This window comes from Parasteatoda tepidariorum, chromosome 9 (assembly GCF_982258835.1).
Source record: "Parasteatoda tepidariorum strain Cologne lab strain chromosome 9, Ptep-v5.0, whole genome shotgun sequence".
NCBI classification, from domain to species: Eukaryota; Metazoa; Arthropoda; class Arachnida; order Araneae; family Theridiidae; genus Parasteatoda; species Parasteatoda tepidariorum.
Window position 1 is genome coordinate 9,584,361 of NC_141763.1, and position 19,141 is coordinate 9,603,501.

At 43.2% G+C, this 19,141-nt stretch overlaps 1 protein-coding gene and 1 long non-coding RNA gene across 11 annotated transcripts in view; one reads left to right on the forward strand and one right to left on the reverse strand.

Annotated features, from left to right (window-relative positions):
* LOC147803306 (uncharacterized) overlaps positions 1-19,141 on the forward strand; it is a 149,891-nt gene that overhangs the window by 92,431 nt on the left and 38,319 nt on the right. For 2 of the 10 annotated variants that reach the window (XM_087150838.1, XM_087150833.1), the window contains exons 4-5: positions 7,397-13,090; positions 13,142-14,095. In XM_087150838.1, coding sequence (XP_087006964.1) covers positions 7,397-13,090; positions 13,142-14,095 — 6,648 coding nt within the window. Of the gene's footprint in view, positions 1-7,396; positions 13,091-13,141; positions 14,474-14,542; positions 15,007-19,141 lie in introns of those variants that run through there. The other 8 variants (XM_087150836.1, XM_087150834.1, XM_087150835.1 and 5 more) reach the window with 8 other exon arrangements.
* LOC147803309 (uncharacterized) overlaps positions 17,870-19,141 on the reverse strand; it is a 22,516-nt gene continuing 21,244 nt past the window's right edge. Inside the window, exon 3 of the long non-coding RNA XR_015429031.1 lies at positions 17,870-17,983. This is a non-coding gene — a long non-coding RNA (uncharacterized LOC147803309). The remainder of the gene's footprint in view (positions 17,984-19,141) is intronic.

The following is a 19,141-nucleotide window of genomic DNA, read 5'->3' on the forward strand; positions in this document are numbered from 1 at the left end:
TCAAAATGTCTATTAAATGTCTGCAAAAATTCTTAAGATATATTAAAGAATCTTAAGATGTTTCAAGGTAACATTAACTCAAGAAACTGTCTTAAGATACTCTAAAGAATTTTTTAAGACAAATCTAAGGATATTCAAAATGTCTGTAAAAATTCTTAAGACATTTTGGAGGTAGAGTTAAATCTTGAGAAATTCTTTATATTTCTGAAGAATTTCTTACGAATAAGATATTTTCTTAAGAAAATCTTAAGATTATTTTTAGTGGGGGCCTCCACGTTGTTTTGACGGTGGATGGAAAATAAGCACTCGAAGAAAAGTTACAGAAAAAATCGCACCTCATAAGTAACTATATGAATTTAACAGCCTATTCAATGGGACTGTTAAACCACAACTTAAAGTAATGAAATATTTATTCAAATGAATTCATATATATTTTTTAAAAATTTTTTATACATAAGGATTAATTTAAACCCTTCATAGTATTTAAGAAATTGATTACGGTTCTTAACACCTCCACATTTTTTTTAAAAAATAGAAGAATAGCACTGTTGACCAAAAATTTTGTTGCATTTATACGAGTGCTTGATTTTACCGAATTCGGATATGGTGATTTGAAATCTGAGATTAGTTATGTTAGAAAAGTTACAGATTTTTTTGCCAGAACAGTTATTTTTGGTATGGCTTATTTATTTATTTATTTTTTTGTCGGGATGTATTGTTTTGTCGGGAATATATATATATAAACATTTATATTATATGAATATATTATATTATAGACTATATTATAGACATGTAAAATGCGTAGTAAAGGATTAAGTAGTTTTAAAATTGTTCTTAAGTTCTCTAAAACACACTTATAGTATGGTGATTTAATAATATAAAACAATGCTTTTTCGACTAGGCATTATTTCAAAGATTTTGTTAAATTAAAATACTTTACATTTTGTTGATAGTTTTAACTGTTTGAAAGATTTAGCCCCTGAGAGACTGTTGATTGATACATTATTTATAACAAAACTATATATTAGATATATAAAAAAACTAAAAACATGTAAAAATTGAAACATATAAAATTTTTAAAATATATGAAGTAATCATGAATCACATTTCATTTTTATGTATCACGTATGTCACCTTTTTCAAAAGTCTCAATTGAAAATTAAGCATAATTTATTTCTTTAAATACATTGAAGTAAACGGAAAGTTAAATAAATCCAATCGGTACAGTGTCTTAAAAATATAGTTTTATTTTGAAAAGAACATTCCGTCTCTTACAATTTTTGATGGAAATGACATGAAATTTATAAATGCATAATATTATGTCATGTAATCCTATTTGATAAAACAATTACAAATGAGATCCATTTTTTGCGACATTTTTTAAAATTTTAAATTGTAGTTGAATTTTAAAAGAAATATAAGAAAAGTCATAAAACATTTTGCTAAACAAAAAAAACATTTTTTTACTATGAATTTGAATTGATATGGATTTCTGAGATGAAAGATACAACACTAAAAATAATACTAGAAAAACTATATTATATGGTTTAAAACATCAAATTGTTGTGTTTAAAAAGGAAAATAAAATTATTCAGTTGATTGACAGATTTTTAGAAAATGATAAATAATAATAATTGTGGTGGGAATAATTTTTATGCATATTTATATGCATATTTACCTTTTTATTACTTACAAGAAAAGAAACAGACATGATGAGATATTTCTGTTTTCTTGGATCGCATGGTCCATTTTGGTAATACTTTATATAAATTTAAACAACTAAATGAAAAAGACAACACATAGAACTCTTATTTTACTCCTCTATCAGCAGTATATATAGTTTCAATATTAAAATTTTAAAAAATTAATACTTTCAATTCGGAAAAAAAAATATTTGTCAAAAATACCAAATTATGAAAATGTTAACTAGCACAAATTAATTAATTTAAAAATCCTAAATATTATTTTGATAAAAACAAAATAAGTAAAATTACATAAAGTACGCGTAAGACACTCATACAATAAATTAAGTTTCTGGGTTTTTTCTAACAAATTGACACTCAGTTTTTCACATAAAAAAGTTTCAAAAGATTTTCCCTTCTCAAATGAATAATATAAATTGGCAAACTGTCCCTTGTTATGGCATCGATATACAACCATGGAAATATCCATGGGTTGGGATGAAAAAAATTTAGTAAACATTTTCAATAGTTCTCTCTTAGTATTTGGGGTTTATTTCTAACAAATTGATGCTCACTTTTTCATATAAAAAAAGTTTCAAATGATTTTCATTTTTTAAAGTATTATAAAAAATTCTCAAACTGCCCCTCGTAATGTTATCAATATACAAGTACTGAACTATCCAATGAGTTGGACTGAAAAAGATTTTACTAAAAAATTTCTAAATTTTTGTCTTGAATTTGAGAATTTTCTGACAAATTAAAGCTCGCTTTTTAATATGAAAAAGGTTTCAAATGATTTTCACTTCTGAAAAAATTATAAAAAATTCACTTATTATCACTTCGCATGAAATAAATCAACACCTGCTACACAAAGCTGACATTTCTTCAAGCTCTTTACACAAAGTTTTCAATTTTGTTTACTTTATATCTCACATTGGCAACTTGTTTTCGACTTTTCCGGTATATATTATCATATTAAACGCAAAATGCATTCAAAATAACAGCTATTCAATTATTTTCGAATTCCAAGTTGTCCGAAAATAACAATTTTTGTTTGAAAAACTGCTGGATCTTTCGAATCTCATTACAGTATTGGTGTCAGAGCTATATTGGTGTGATGAATAATACTTCACGTGTTGTTCTAGAAAATGTGCAGTTGCACGATATTATAGCGTTACTCAAAGGTGACCTCAATCTTAAATTAAAATGCACATTTTGATACTTCACTACTGGTCGGAAAGAATCATTTGCATATTATATTCAGAAGAGCAATTATTCAGTTTTAATTTTTATTTTTAAGTTACAAAATATTTAATTTAAAGGGAAATAAATGGTTTTCGAAGTTTTAAGCTTTAAAATTTTGAGCAAATAATGCATGACAACATATTCGCAGTCTCCAACTTCTCATTCATATTCTCTGCTACATTACAACCAATATAGGTTTAAATATATTTTTGGACCATCGTTCACTTTTAAATAAAAAAAAGAAACATTAATGATCGGACCATGAAAAAAAAGTTAAAATTTTAATTCCCTTTTTTATGTTCAAAATTTTCGATCACATCTTTTAATTATACAACTTTTAAAAAACCTGTCTGTATTCAACTTGCGTTTTAGCAATTTTTATGAACTTTTCATACTTAAAAGTCTTCACAAATCTATTAACTCAATACTCTACTTGCAATTTAAATCAAACCAGGGGTTCTCCAGCTCCCCAACCCCCGAATGTCTTTCACAGTATTATTCTGAACACTTTCCTATCGTACACGGGTTTCCTATCGTACAGTACTCGGATTGGTATATTACTCACAATAGTTAAAATAAATATTCCTATTGTCGGGACAAGTTTTTTCAATAATTGAATAAAAATTAACAATGTGACACTAATATTCGGTTTTTATAGGGGAAAGTGGGGTGAAACCGGGAACCTCGATTTTGGCGAAATTAGTTCTGATTTCTAGAGAACAAACTCTGAATTTCATCTTAATGCCCAAAAGGAATCCGTATTGTTGTCGATTTATTCACGGCGTGTATGTAGATAAGTTTGTTTAACTATGCAAACTCTCTAATGTCTTCTGATTTTTAAGCTATTATTATCTATTCATTACAGTTAAGGAAAAATTAATTTTAGACTAGTTTATTATACGTTTACTAAAGATTCATACCTTATCCGATAATAAGGATTTAGTTCGTTATTAATCGTTTCGATAACTTTTACTGTCTGCGTAAGACCGGGTACCCTGTCAGGAGCCCCCTCCCCTTGATTTTGGTGTCTCCGCTGAACCCTCCTCCACTCAAAAGCTGCAGTGCTCCTAAGGAAGATGACTACAACCAAAGCTGAACAAAGGCTTCTAAACAAAATTTATTGTGGGCCTCTTCCCAAGGAACAAAATTTTGTTTTCATGTTTTATAGAATTTTAAATGAACCTTAATACGAGAATGCAATTTTTGTATACATATATTATTTAAAAAAAACAACAACAATAATAAATACAAAATTTTTATAAGGAATTTTGGTCTAAATCTCATCAATTTCGGGACCCGGTGCAATTGTCCCTGTCTCTCCCCTCTTCCTACTTGAGTGCGCCTTTTATTGCATCATATTAAAACTTCATGCACAAAATTCTTAAATAGTCAGACAAAATGGAATATCTGCAACTTTCTCAATGAAACTCTAGCATTTGTAAATTCCCCATATTGTTAACATGTGCAACCTTTTTTTTCTCCACTAGCGAGGTGAAACGACGTGGTTTGACTTTTTCTAGAAAAAAACATCCTATATAAAAATAAGTAGTGCATTTATGACTTTTTGAAAATGATGTATAATGAATATTTTCGTTCCATATGACAGTTTTTAGGTTGCTGCAGTTTAGGTCCTACAGGCCATCCAAACTTAGCTACCTGTTCTTACCCTACCGTATATAAATAATAATTGTTGTCTTACGTAAAAAGTTTTCATTATAATTTTTAATGTAATGTGTGTCTTTCCAAAGAACAAAAATTTTATTTTCATGTTTTATAGAATTTTTAAAGAACCTTAAATACGAAAATGCAGTTTTTATACAGATATGTTATATAAGGAAAACAACAAAAAACATCATTTTTATAATATTTGGGGTTAAAACGGCTATTTGGAATTATGACGAGTGTTTTGTTGCAAAAGTAAAAAATGTTAACTAACTTAAAAAAATTGTATTTATTTAAAAAAAAAACAATTATAGATATCAGTTTAAAACCATTTACGTAAATATTAGATAATAACCAAACTCGAAAAAAAGTTATTTTATCTAAAATTAATTATTCAATCATTTAAAGAGTGATAAAGAGTATTTCAATCAGAGCCACCAAAATTTAAAGTAAAGACAAATATCTAGGTTAAAGAATTATATATGTGTTATTTTAAGAAGGAAAAAATTAGTGTTTTTTAAATTCAAATTTCATATACAGGTTAAAAATTGAATTTTAAATCAAGCTAACAGTTTTAGAAATGAAAAATTTCAAACTATACATGAAGCATTTTGTGAGATGCTTTTTTTTGTAACATATATTTCAGTCACATTAGGACACATTCAAAATGTAAGTAAAAAAGGATATATTATTTCTATGCAATTAATATCTCTGCATATTTCTAATTTAATTATATGCGCTTTGAGATGCAGTTGAAAAGATATTCAGAGGGAGAATAGAAATTCGAGCAGGTGTGTTTGTTCCAGTAGGTGGAATTTGCGTCACTGTTTACGTAAATGACAGATCATGTGATCGAAAGATCTCAACTTTATTGACATACCTGCGTTGTTTCACGAAATATTCTGTATAAAAAGGGGTCGGAAATTTCGAAAAGGTATTCAGTCGAGCTCTTCCAAAGACTAATATGATTTGGTTCAGTCGACTCTCTCTAGCGATTTTGCTAGCGTTGTGCGTTCACAGCAAGTTTGCTGTAGGACAAGAATCGCCATGGAATAGCGTAGCAGGGGGTGAAGCATTTATCCAGTCTTTTATGGGAAAAGCCAGACAAAGTGGAGTTTTTACAGAAGACCAAATGGAAGATATGAGTTCTATTTCAGAGATGATGATGGCTGGAATGAACAATATGAAAGGAAAGGCTACGTCCCACAAATTGCAAGCTTTGAATACGGCCTTCGCATCTGGAGTAGCTGAAATTGCTATATCTGATGCAAATGGGCAGAATGTTCAAGCTGTAACTGACGCAATAGCAAATGCTTTAAGTGGGGCATTTTATCAAGTAACTGGTAGAGGTAATGATGCCTTTGTAAATGAAATTCGTACTTTAATCAATATGTTTGCTGCAGAATCAGGAAATTATGTTGCAACTGGAGGTTCTGCGTCTGCAGCAGCTGCATCCGCATCAGCTGGAGGATCAGGTGGATATGGGGCTGGTCCTAGACCATCATATTCAGCACCTTCAACAACTACAACGTACGTACAAGGCCCATCACAAACCGTGTCATCATATAGACCTTCTCAAACAATTGTATCTTACTCTCCTGGCCAAGCAGGACCTGGAGGATCATCGGCAGCGGCTTCTGCTGCTGCTGGAGGGTCAGGCCCTGGAGGATCAGGCCCCAGAGGTGCTGGCCCAGGAGGATATGGACCAGGTGGATCAGGACCCAGTGGTGCTTCTGCAGCAGCAGCATCTGCAGCTGGCAGTGGAGGACCAGGAGGATCAGGTCCCGGTGGTTATGGACCAGGAAGATCAGGTCCTGGTGTAGCTGGCCCAGGAGGATATGGACCCGGTGGTTATGGACCAGGAGGATCAGGACCAGGAGCAGCTTCAGCAGCAGCAGCAGCAGCAGCAGCAGCTGGTGGTTCAGGCCCAGGAGGATCAGGTCCCGGAGGTGCTGGCCCAGGAGGATATGGACCTGGAAGTTCTGGCCCAGGAGGGTATGGACCTGGAAGTTCTGGTCCAGGAAGTTATGGACCTGCAGGATCAGGACCCGGAGGTGCTTCAGCAGCAGCAGCAGCAGCAGGTGGTTCAGGCCCAGGAGGATATGGACCCGGTGGTTATGGACCAGGGGGATCTGGTCCCGGTGGTGCCTCAGCAGCAGCAGCTGCAGCTGGTAGTGGTGGACCAGGAGGATCAGGCCCTGGTGGTTATGGACCAGGAGGATCAGGACCCGGAGGTGCTTCGGCAGCAGCAGCAGCCGCAGCTGGTGGTTCAGGCCCAGGTGGATCAGGTCCCGGAGGTGCTGGCCCAGGAGGATATGGACCTGGAGGATATGGGCCCGGGGGTTATGGACCAGGAGGATCTGGACCAGGTGGTGCTTCAGCAGCAGCAGCAGCTGCAGCTAGTAGTGGTGGACCAGGAGGATCAGGGCCCGGAGGATATGGACCTGGAGGAACAGGACCCGGTGGTGCTTCAGCAGCAGCTGCAGCCGCAGCAGGTGGTTCCGGCCCAGGAGGATCAGGTCCCGGAGGTGCTGGCCCTGGAGGATATGGACCCGGAGGTGCAGGCCCAGGAGGATATGGACCTGGTGGTTATGGACCAGGAGGATCAGGACCCGGTGGTGCTTCTGCAGCAGCAGCAGCAGCTGCAGCAGGTAGTGGTGGACCCGGAGGGTCAGGCCCTGGTGGTTATGGACCAGGAGGATCAGGTCCTGGTGGTGCAGGCCCAGGAGGATATGGGCCCGGAGGTTATGGACCAGGAGGAACAGGACCAGGAGCAGCTTCAGCAGCCGCAGCAGCTTCTGCAGCAGGTGGTAGTGGAGGAGGCCAAGGTGGTTATGAAGAAATAATTGAATACAGCTCTGGCCCCGGAGGGTATGGACCTGGAAGTTCTGGCCCCGGAGGTGCTGGCCCAGGAGGATATGGACCCGGTGGAGCAGGCCCAGGAGGATATGGACCAGGTGGTTATGGTCCAGGAGGATCAGGACCCGGTGGTGCTTCAGCAGCAGCTGCTGCAGCAGCAGCTGGTGGATCAGGGCCAGGAGGATCAGGTCCCGGAGGATATGGACCTGGAGGATCAGGACCCGGTGGTGCTTCAGCAGCAGCTGCAGCGGCAGCAGCTGGTGGTTCAGGCCCTGGAGGATCAGGTCCCGGCGGTGCTGGCCCTGGAGGATATGGACCCGGTGGTGCAGGCCCAGGAGGATATGGACCTGGTGGTTATGGACCAGGAGGATCAGGACCCGGTGGTGCTTCTGCAGCAGCAGCAGCAGCTGCAGCTGGTAGTGGTGGACCCGGAGGGTCAGGCCCTGGTGGTTATGGACCAGGAGGATCAGGTCCTGGTGGTGCAGGCCCAGGAGGATATGGGCCTGGAGGTTATGGACCAGGAGGATCAGGACCAGGAGCAGCTTCAGCAGCCGCAGCAGCTTCTGCAGCAGGTGGTAGTGGAGGAGGCCAAGGTGGTTATGAAGAAATAATTGAATACAGCTCTGGCCCCGGAGGGTATGGACCAGGAAGTTCTGGCCCCGGAGGTGCTGGCCCAGGAGGATATGGACCCGGTGGAGCAGGCCCAGGAGGATATGGACCAGGTGGTTATGGTCCAGGAGGATCAGGACCCGGTGGTGCTTCAGCAGCAGCTGCAGCAGCAGCAGCTGGTGGATCAGGGCCAGGAGGATCAGGTCCCGGAGGATATGGACCTGGTGGATCAGGACCCGGTGGTGCTTCAGCAGCAGCTGCAGCGGCAGCAGCTGGTGGTTCAGGCCCAGGAGGATCAGGTCCCGGCAGTGCTGGCCCTGGAGGATATGGACCCGGTGGTGCAGGCCCAGGAGGATATGGACCTGGTGGTTATGGACCAGGAGGATCAGGACCCGGTGGTGCTTCTGCAGCAGCAGCAGCAGCTGCAGCTGGTAGTGGTGGACCAGGAGGGTCAGGCCCTGGTGGTTATGGACCAGGAGGATCAGGTCCCGGAGGTGCAGGCCCAGGAGGATATGGACCCGGAAGTTATGGACCAGGAGGATCAGGACCAGGAGCAGCTTCAGCTGCCGCAGCAGCTTCTGCAGCAGGTGGTAGTGGAGGAGGCCAAGGTGGTTATGAAGAAATAATTGAATACAGCTCTGGCCCCGGAGGGTATGGACCTGGAAGTTCTGGCCCCGGAGGTGCCGGCCCCGGAGGATATGGACCTGGTGGTGCAGGCCCTGGAGGATATGGACCAGGTGGTTACGGTCCAGGAGGATCAGGACCCGGTGGTGCTTCAGCAGCAGCTGCAGCAGCAGCAGCTGGTGGATCAGGGCCTGGAGGATCAGGTCCCGGAGGATATGGACCTGGAGGATCAGGACCCGGTGGTGCTTCAGCAGCAGCTGCAGCGGCAGCAGCTGGTGGTTCAGGCCCTGGAGGATCAGGTCCCGGCGGTGCTGGCCCTGGAGGATATGGACCCGGTGGTGCAGGCCCAGGAGGATATGGACCCGGTGGTTATGGACCAGGAGGATCAGGACCCGGTGGTGCTTCAGCAGCAGCAGCTGCAGCAGCAGCCGGTGGTTCAGGCCCAGGAGGATCAGGTCCAGGAGGATACGGACCTGGAGGATCAGGACCCGGTAGTGCTTCAGCAGCAGCTGCTGCAGCAGCAGCTGGTGGTTCAGGTCCCGGAGGTGCTGGCCCTGGAGGATATGGACCCGGTGGCGCTGGCCCTGGAGGATATGGACCCGGTGGTGCAGGTCCAGGAGGATATGGACCCGGTGGTTATGGACCAGGAGGATCAGGACCAGGAGCAGCTTCAGCAGCTGCAGCAGCTTCTGCAGCAGGTGGCGGAGGAGGAGGCCAAGGTGGTTATGAAGAAATAGTTGAATACAGCTCTGGCCCAGGAGGATATGGACCTGGAAGTTCGGGCCCAGGAGGCGCTGGCCCAGGAGGATATGGACCTGGTGGTGCAGGTCCAGGAGGATATGGCCCAGGTGGTTACGGTCCAGGAGGATCAGGACCAGGTGGTGCTTCAGCAGCAGCTGCATCAGCAGCAGCTGGTGGATCAGGGCCTGGAGGATATGGACCCGGCGGTTATGGACCAGGAGGATCAGGACCCAGTGGTGCTTCAGCAGCAGCAGCTGCAGCTGCAGCCGGTGGTTCAGGCCCAGGAGGATCAGGTCCCGGAGGATATGGACCTGGAGGATCAGGAGCCGGTAGTGCTTCAGCAGCAGCTGCTGCAGCAGCAGCAGGTGGTTCAGGTCCCGGAGGTGCTGGCCCTGGAGGATATGGACCCGGTGGCGCTGGCCCTGGAGGATATGGACCCGGTGGTGCAGGTCCAGGAGGATATGGACCAGGTGGTTATGGACCTGGAGGATCAGGACCAGGAGCCGCTTCAGCAGCTGCAGCAGCTTCTGCAGCAGGTGGAGGAGGAGGAGGCCAAGGTGGTTATGAAGAAATAGTTGAATACAGCTCTGGCCCAGGAGGATATGGACCTGGAAGTTCGGGCCCAGGAGGGTACGGACCTGCAAGTTCTGGCCCAGGAGGTTATGGACCCGGTGGATCAGGACCCGGTGGAACTTCAGCAGCAGCTGGTGGTTCAGGTCCCGGAGGTGCTGGCCCTGGAGGATATGGACCCGGTGGTGCAGGCCCAGGAGGATATGGACCCGGTGGTTATGGACCAGGAGGATCAGGACCAGGAGCAGCTTCAGCAGCCGCAGCAGCTTCTGCAGCAGGTGGTAGTGGAGGAGGCCCAGGTGGTTATGAAGAAATAATTGAATACAGCTCTGGCCCCGGAGGGTATGGACCTGGAAGTTCTGGACCCGGAGGTGCTGGCCCAGGAGGATATGGACCTGGTGGTGCAGGCCCAGGAGGATATGGTCCAGGTGGTTACGGTCCAGGAGGATCAGGACCAGGTGGTGCTTCAGCAGCAGCTGCAGCAGCAGCAGCTGGTGGATCAGGGCCTGGAGGATCAGGTCCTGGAGGATATGGACCTGGAGGATCAGGACCCGGTGGTGCTTCAGCAGCAGCTGCAGCGGCAGCAGCTGGTGGTTCAGGCCCTGGAGGATCAGGTCCCGGCGGTGCTGGCCCTGGAGGATATGGACCCGGTGGTGCAGGCCCAGGAGGATATGGACCCGGTGGTTATGGACCAGGAGGATCAGGACCCGGTGGTGCTTCAGCAGCAGCAGCTGCAGCAGCAGCCGGTGGTTCAGGCCCAGGAGGATCAGGTCCCGGAGGATATGGACCTGGAGGATCAGGACCCGGTAGTGCTTCAGCAGCAGCTGCTGCAGCAGCAGCTGGTGGTTCAGGTCCCGGAGGTGCTGGCCCTGGAGGATATGGACCCGGTGGCGCTGGCCCTGGAGGATATGGACCCGGTGGTGCAGGTCCAGGAGGATATGGACCCGGTGGTTATGGACCAGGAGGATCAGGACCAGGAGCAGCTTCAGCAGCCGCAGCAGCTTCTGCAGCAGGTGGTAGTGGAGGAGGCCCAGGTGGTTATGAAGAAATAGTTGAATACAGCTCCGGCCCAGGAGGATATGGACCTGGAAGTTCTGGCCCAGGAGGGTATGGACCTGCAAGTTCTGGCCCAGGAGGGTATGGACCTGCAAGTTCTGGCCCAGGAGGTTATGGACCTGGTGGATCAGGACCCGGTGGTGCTTCAGCAGCAGCAGCAGCAGCAGCTGGTGGTTCAGGCCCAGGAGGATCAGGTCCCGGAGGATATGGACCTGGAGGATCAGGACCCGGTGGTGCTTCAGCAGCAGCTGCAGCAGCAGCTGGTGGTTCAGGTCCCGGAGGAGCTGGCCCTGGAGGATATGGACCCGGAGGCTCTGGCCCAGGAGGATATGGTCCCGGTGGGGCAGGACCAGGAGGATATGGACCCGGTGGTTATGGACCAGGAGGTTCAGGACCAGGAGCAGCTTCAGCAGCCGCAGCAGCTTCTGCAGCAGGTGGTGGTGGAGGCCAAGGTGGTTATGAAGAAATAGTTGAATACAGCTCTGGCCCAGGAGGATATGGACCTGGAAGTTCTGGCCCAGGAGGGTATGGACCTGCAAGTTCTGGTCCCGGAGGATATGGACCTGGAGGATCAGGACCCGGTGGTGCTTCAGCAGCCGCTGCTGCAGCAGCAGCTGGTGGTTCAGGTCCCGGAGGTGCTGGCCCTGGAGGATATGGACCCGGAGGTGCTGGCCCAGGAGGATATGGACCCGGTGGTGCAGGTCCAGGAGGATCAGGTCCCGGAGGATATGGACCAGGAGGATCAGGTCCCGGTGGTGCTTCAGCAGCAGCGGCAGCAGCAGCTGGTGGCTCAGGCCCTGGAGGATCAGGTCCCGGAGGTGCTGGCCCTGGAGGATATGGACCAGGTGGTGCAGGCCCTGGAGGATATGGACCCGGAGGTTATGGACCAGAAGGATCAGGACCCGGAGGTTATGGACCAGAAGGATCAGGACCAGGTGGTTATGGACCGGGAGGATCAGGACCCGGTGGAGCATCTGCAGCAGCAGCTGCAGCTGGTGGTTCAGGCCCAGGAGGATCAGGTCCCGGAGGATATGGACCTGGAGGATCAGGACCCGGAGGAGCTTCAGCAGCAGCTGCAGCAGCAGCAGCTGGTGGTTCAGGCCCCGGAGGTGCTGGCCCTGAAGGATATGGACCAGGTGGCGCTGGCCCAGGAGGATATGGACCCGGTGGTGCAGGTCCTGGTGGATATGGACCCGGTGGTTATGGACCAGGAGGATCAGGACCAGGAGCAGCCTCAGCAGCTGCAGCAGCTTCTGCAGCAGGTGGTGGAGGAGGCCAAGGTGGTTATGAAGAAATAGTTGAATACAGCTCTGGCCCAGGAGGATATGGGCCTGGAAGTTCTGGCCCAGGAGGATATGGACCCGGTGGTGCAGGCCCAGGAGGATATGGACCCGGTGGTTATGGACCAGGAGGGTCAGGACCCGGAGGATATGGACCTGGAGAATCTGGACCCGGTGGTGCTTCAGCAGCAGCTGCAGCAGCAGCAGCTGGTGGTTCTGGCCCAGGAGGATCAGGTCCCGGAGGATATGGACCAGGAGGATCAGGTCCCGGTGGTGCTTCAGCAGCAGCTGCAGCAGCAGCAGCTGGTGGTTCAGGTCCCGGAGGTGCTGGCCCTGGAGGATATGGACCCGGTGGTTATGGACCAGTAGGATCAGGTCCCGGTGGTGCAGGCCCAGGAGGATATGGACCCGGAGGTTATGGACCAGGAGGATCAGGTCCAGGAGCAGCTTCAGCAGCCGCAGCAGCTTCTGCAGCAGGTGGTGCTGGAGGAGGCCAAGGTGGTTATGAAGAAATAGTTGAATACAGCTCTGGTCCTGGAGCATATGGACCTGGAAGTTCTGGCCCAGGAGGATATGGACCCGGTGGTGCAGGCCCAGGAGGATATGGACCCGGTGGTTATGGACCAGGAGGATCAGGACCCGGAGGATATGGACCTGGAGAATCTGGCCCCGGTGGTGCTTCAGCAGCAGCTGCAGCAGCGGCAGCTGGTGGTTCTGGCCCAGGAGGATCAGGTCCCGGAGGATATGGACCTGGAGGATCAGGTCCCGGTGGTGCTTCCTCAGCAGCTGCAGCAGCAGCAGCTGGTGGTTCAGGTCCCGGAGGTGCTGGCCCTGGAGGATATGGACCCGGAGGTGCAGGCCCAGGAGGATATGGACCCGGTGGTTATGGACCAGGAGGATCAGGACCCGGAGGATATGGACCTGGAGAATCAGGACCCGGTGGTGCTGCAGCAGCAGCTGCTGCCGCAGCATCTGGTGGTTCAGGCCCAGGAGGATCAGGTCCCGGAGGATATGGACCTGGAGGATCAGGACCCGGTGGTGCTTCAGCAGCAGCTGCAGCAGCAGCAGCTGGTGGTTCAGGTCCCGGAGGTGCTGGCCCTGGAGGATATGGACCCGGAGGTGCTGGCCCTGGTGGATATGGACCCGGTGGAGCAGGCCCAGGAGGATATGGACCCGGTGGTTACGGACCAGGAGGATCAGGACCTGGTGGTGCTTCTGCAGCAGCAGCAGCAGCTGCAGCTGGTAGTGGTGGACCAGGAGGATCAGGTCCTGGTGGTTATGGACCAGGAGGATCAGGTCCCGGTGGTGCAGGCCCAAGAGGATATGGACCCGGAGGTTATGGACCAGGAGGATCAGGACCAGGAGCAGCTTCAGCAGCCGCTGCAGCTTCTGCAGCAGGTGGTGGTGGAGGAGGCCAAGGCAGTTATGAAGAAATAGTTGAATATAGCTCTGCCCCAGGAGGATATGGACCTGGAAGTTCTGGCCCAGGAGGGTATGGACCTGAAAGTTCTGGCCCAGGAGGTTATGGACCTGTTGGATCAGGACCCGGTGGTGCTTCAGCAGCAGCTGCAGCAGCAGCAGCTGGTGGTTCAGGTCCCGGAGGTGCTGGCCCTGGAGGATATGGACCCGGTGGTGCAGGCCCCGGAGGATATGGACCCGGTGGTTATGGACCAGGAGGATCAGGACCCGGAGGATATGGACCTGGAGAATCAGGACCCGGTGGTGCTGCAGCAGCAGCTGCTGCAGCAGCAGCATCTGGTGGTTCAGGTCCCGGAGGATATGGACCTGGAGGATCAGGACCCGGTGGTGCTTCAGCAGCAGCTGCAGCAGCAGCAACTGGTGGTTCAGGTCCCGGAGGTGCTGGCCCTGGAGGATATGGACCCGGTGGTGCAGGCCCAGGAGGATACGGACCCGGTGGTTACGGACCAGGAGGATCAGGACCCGGTGGTGCTTCTGCAGCAGCAGCAGCTGCAGCAGGTGGTGGTGGAGGAGGCCAAGGTGGTTATGAAGAAATAGTTGAATACAGCTCTGGCCCAGGAGGATATGGACCTGGAAGTTCCGGCCCAGGAGGGTATGGACCTGAAAGTTCTGGCCCTGGAGGTTATGGACCTGGTGGATCAGGACCAGGAGGATCAGGACCAGGTGGTGCTTCAGCAGCAGCAGCAGCAGCAGCAGCAGCTGGTGGTTCAGGCCCAGGAGGATCAGGTCCCGGAGGTTATGGACCTCGAGGATCCGGTCCCGGCCGTGCTGGCCCAGGAGGATATGGACCAGGAGGATCTGCTCCCGGTGCATCAGCAGCAGCGTCAGCAGCGGCAGCTATTTCTTCTCCTGCCTCTACTTCCAGAATTTCTTCCGTTGCATCTAGGTTAGCTTCTGGAGGACCAGTTAATGTTTCTAGACTATCTAGCACATTAGGAAGCGTTGTTTCTCAAGTGCAATCATCCAATCCTGGTGCTTCTCAATGCGAAGTCCTTCTTCAAGCTCTTCTTGAATTGGTATCTGCTTTGTTGCATGTTCTCGGTTCTGCTAATATTGGAAATGTTAACTATGGTGCTTCAGGTCAAACATCTTCAATGGTTTCACAAGCTGTAAACCAACTTTATGGTTGAAATTCTAAAGCAATATATATTATAAAAAATGTTATTTTAAAACTTTGAAATAAAATTTTGCATTTGAAATTGTCTCCTATTTGTGTTTTTATGCACAAATCAAATGTAAGTTTTGAAATTATGAATATATGCTAGCTGAAAGTCCGTTCTTCGAATGGGGTGAATTAAAAAATAAGTGAAGAATCAATAAATCAGAGTAAAGAAACACTAACGAAATCATGCTCGTAACTAAAAAGCAAATACTGCTACAATAGACTTGATGAAAGGACCAGGTAAGGGACATTTGCGATAAATTAAGGAATCACTGGTTTTGCTTTCCTTTAAATCCCCACACAACTGATCACATAAATGTTTAGTATTTTATCAGGATTTTTTTTTGTTTCAAATTATTCAATAAGGTTTTAATTTTTCAGATAGTTAGGTTTTATATAAATTTAGGAACAATGAAGCGAAGAATTACTAGACCCTTCTTCTACTAAATAAGTATTAAAATATTTCGGATACAAGCTGTTTTTCATTCTAAAAATGTCACTTACCTGCTGAGTTTTTCAATTAATATAGCTAAAATAATTTCATTATTTTATTTAATATTATCTGTTGCCCTTTATAGTGGCTTTACGTTATTGAAATAAGTAATTCTTTTTTTTTTGTATTTCCTCCCATTAAAATAAAGATAAATTGTATTTGGCATCACTTGGCATGATGATATTACTCGCTGCCAATCCATAGTAGTAAAAATCTATCATTTTCGAATAAATTTCTCCGGTACATATCCTTTTCGAGGGGCCGTAAAACACTTATTTTCAAAGTATCGGTATTTAAACTGCTCAGTATTGGTTCTGTTTTAATCACCACGAAATATATCATTGTAATATTTAATACCTATATTGGCATATTTGATACTTATTGCGTAACATTTCAACATTTAAGTTTCGTGAAAAATGTATTTATCATTGGCAGAACTAAAGCCGAAATAAAAATAAAAATTGAATTCTTATTAGAACTTGATAAGGTTTTGATGAATTTGCCATTTCTATACCTAACCTTCAATTTACTATTACAATATTTATTAGTGGAAGAACAAAGTTCTTTTTTTCTCATTTAATAAAATATCAACACACTATCTTTGCTACCGATTGAAAAATATTTTCTGATACTACGGAAATAGAATTATTATCAAAACTACACAATTTACGAAATACCATTAGTATATATTACCGTCAGTGATACCTAAGAAATAAGTGTCATCTGTAAACAGTGAATTTCTACGGTTTTCCTAAGCAAATTTTTTATTAATCTTTTTTCCTTTAAAATTTTTTTAGCATATAGTTTATGTTAATTTTTTTAAAAAATACATAGTATCAATATTAATAAATCATTAGTGTCAGTAATAATATGTCGATTCAAAATGAATAAGTATCTTTTGTCCAATATTTTTGCTATAATTTTGATCAGTTTCTTATGTCAATTAACAAATTACCAAGATTAATTAAGCATCATTGTATTTAACTTCTCTTGGCCAAATGCTATTGTTCTCGGCAGATTTATGATACTTAAAAATTATGACTATTAAGTGATTTTCTCAGGTACATATCCTCTTCGACGGACCGTAAAACACCTAATTACAAAGTATAGGTATTAAAACTGATTGGTGCAGTTTTAAAAAATCTCCAAATATATCAATATAATATTTTATACCTGTATTATAAGTATATTTGGTACTTATTACATTACTCTTCAACATTTGAGTTTATTCATATTTGTCAATGGCAGCCAACTAAGGCCGAATTTTAAAAAAAAAACATATATATATATATACAGGGTGTCTCAGTTAAACGTTTCAGAACTCCTAAGAGGGGTAGGGTGCATCCTGACGACTCGAAATCATGTAGCAATGCGGGGTCGGAAATGCCTTCCTGAAGCGGTGATGTACACAGAATCACCATAAGGAAAAGAGACAGTAAGTGAAAAATCGGTTTTACCCGTATCGCACCTTTATTTCAGGTGCTTAGGCGAACTTCTTTGCCTTATTTGCCGATGTACCACCCTTAATTCACCTCAATAGAAAGTTGTAATGCCGTTCTTGCCGATATCACACCTTTATTTCAGATGCTTAGGCAAACTTCTTTGCCTTATTTGCTGATAAACCACCCTTAACTCACCTCACACTTGGTTCAATAGAAAACTTTAATGCCGTCCTTGCCGGTATCACACCTTTATTTTAGGTGTCACGGCATTTTTTTGTTAGTTACTAACCTTTATTAGAACTTATCGTAGCTTTCAATTTCAAAGGCTTTTTGCTGTATGTTGTTAACAATTCTTATTTAGGGAACATAAATTGTCACAAGTGTTTGTCTTACTCTGCTGATATCAGCGATAGTAATTTATTGTGTTTTAGCTTTTTATATTGTAATAAAACAACAACTGTCATTACATGCAAAATTTTTTATGCTAATATAAGAAGTAAAATTTTGGAAAAAATTGTTTAATTTATAATCAATTATCTTGCCAATGAATCTTCTTACAATAAAATAGACTTTTTTTTAATTTCATTTTAATCAATTAAAAGCGCAATCACTTAACATTATGAGATAGGTGAAATTCAGTACAAACTTTTATTCTACTAGATTTTTATTCTAACATAATACAACTCAATATATAAATAAAAAAAAAATAATGCTTAATATATTTAAAACCTACAACTAGCTTTTCTTGATAGAATCTTACACACTAAAGCTTATTTATCTTGTAACTATAAGCTCATTTATCAAGTCTTTAATTTTTTAAATATTAGATAAAATAAATATTTCTTAAATATTTTTTCAAAAGAAAAAAGTGGACTAGTAAATACCAATTTCATATTTTTAAATAAATAAAGCGAGAATTTTAACAACAATAAAATGCTTAAAGCATAAAATAAAATATGACCTTAGAGAAAGAATTATATTTTATTTACATGTAACAAAATCAATACACCAATTTCAAATTACAATAAATATTTTATTCTTCATTGCAAAAGCTGTACTTTTCAATGAAATCAGTTTTCCTGCAAAAAATAAAGCAATTTATTTTACTATACATAGATTAAATGTTTACAGAAACAAAATATCGAAAAAAAATAATTGATTTTGATCAACTGATTTTTTAAAAGCCATTGATTAAGACAAGCTGAATTTTTTTCACAGAAATTATCAATTTGATTATAAAAATATGCTATAGAATTTAGTTAATAACTGTATTCTTTTTTTAAGGGTCTGATTTCAGTGATAATGATAGTATTTCGCTAAGAAATAATAAAAGAGATATGCATGTATAAATTATTATAGTCATACATCTCTTTAATAATTACCCTTAAGAAAAGCATTGATTTAAAGAAACAGATTTGGAAAAAATCAATTACTTAAATAAACTGATTATTTAACTATTATAAATATAAAATTTTTTTCTTCTACATAATTAATAAAAGCATTATTTAGAGTATGTCTTAAAAGTGTTTTCTTTTTCATTAATAAGGTTATTTACTAAGAATTGATGAAAGGGATATGCAAGCAAATTATTATTTTATAAAATAGATTTGATGCCAAAGAAACATTAAAATTATCCACATTTATTTTTTCGATTATAAAAATGCAGTTCAGATATACAGCTTATGGATATCAAGACTCATTCTACCCAAGGTAACTTGAAACATTTTTTTCAACAATGTAGTCTGACCTAAACTAATTTAATCTGCTTTAGATATCTAATTGAGAAATAGAATAGCAAACTATAACATGCATTAGAAAGTTGAGCATGAAAAACATAACTATGATTCTATTTGTTTAATTATTAGTTTTGTGATAAATAATTTTAACCCTCTTAGTTAGAAATTTTAACTACTGTAGCTGTAATAATATTTTAAAGTTATGTTTAGAATTATTAAAACAATTCATTCGACGTCTTGAATGGTGTAGAAGAAATATCTATTAAAGAAACAATTTAAATAAGATATCTTTTTCTTAAAGATTATCTTAAACCCTGCAATTTATTAACAATATTTACATTATATTTCATTTTATTTAATGTGACATTATTTTAATATCCAAATAGCAGGTACATTTTACATTTATCAGCAGACTGTAAAAAAAAAAACAATTTTTAAAAAAAACGTTTAATTTGCTCTAAATACAATAAGATCAAATTTTAATGAAAAAATAACTAAATA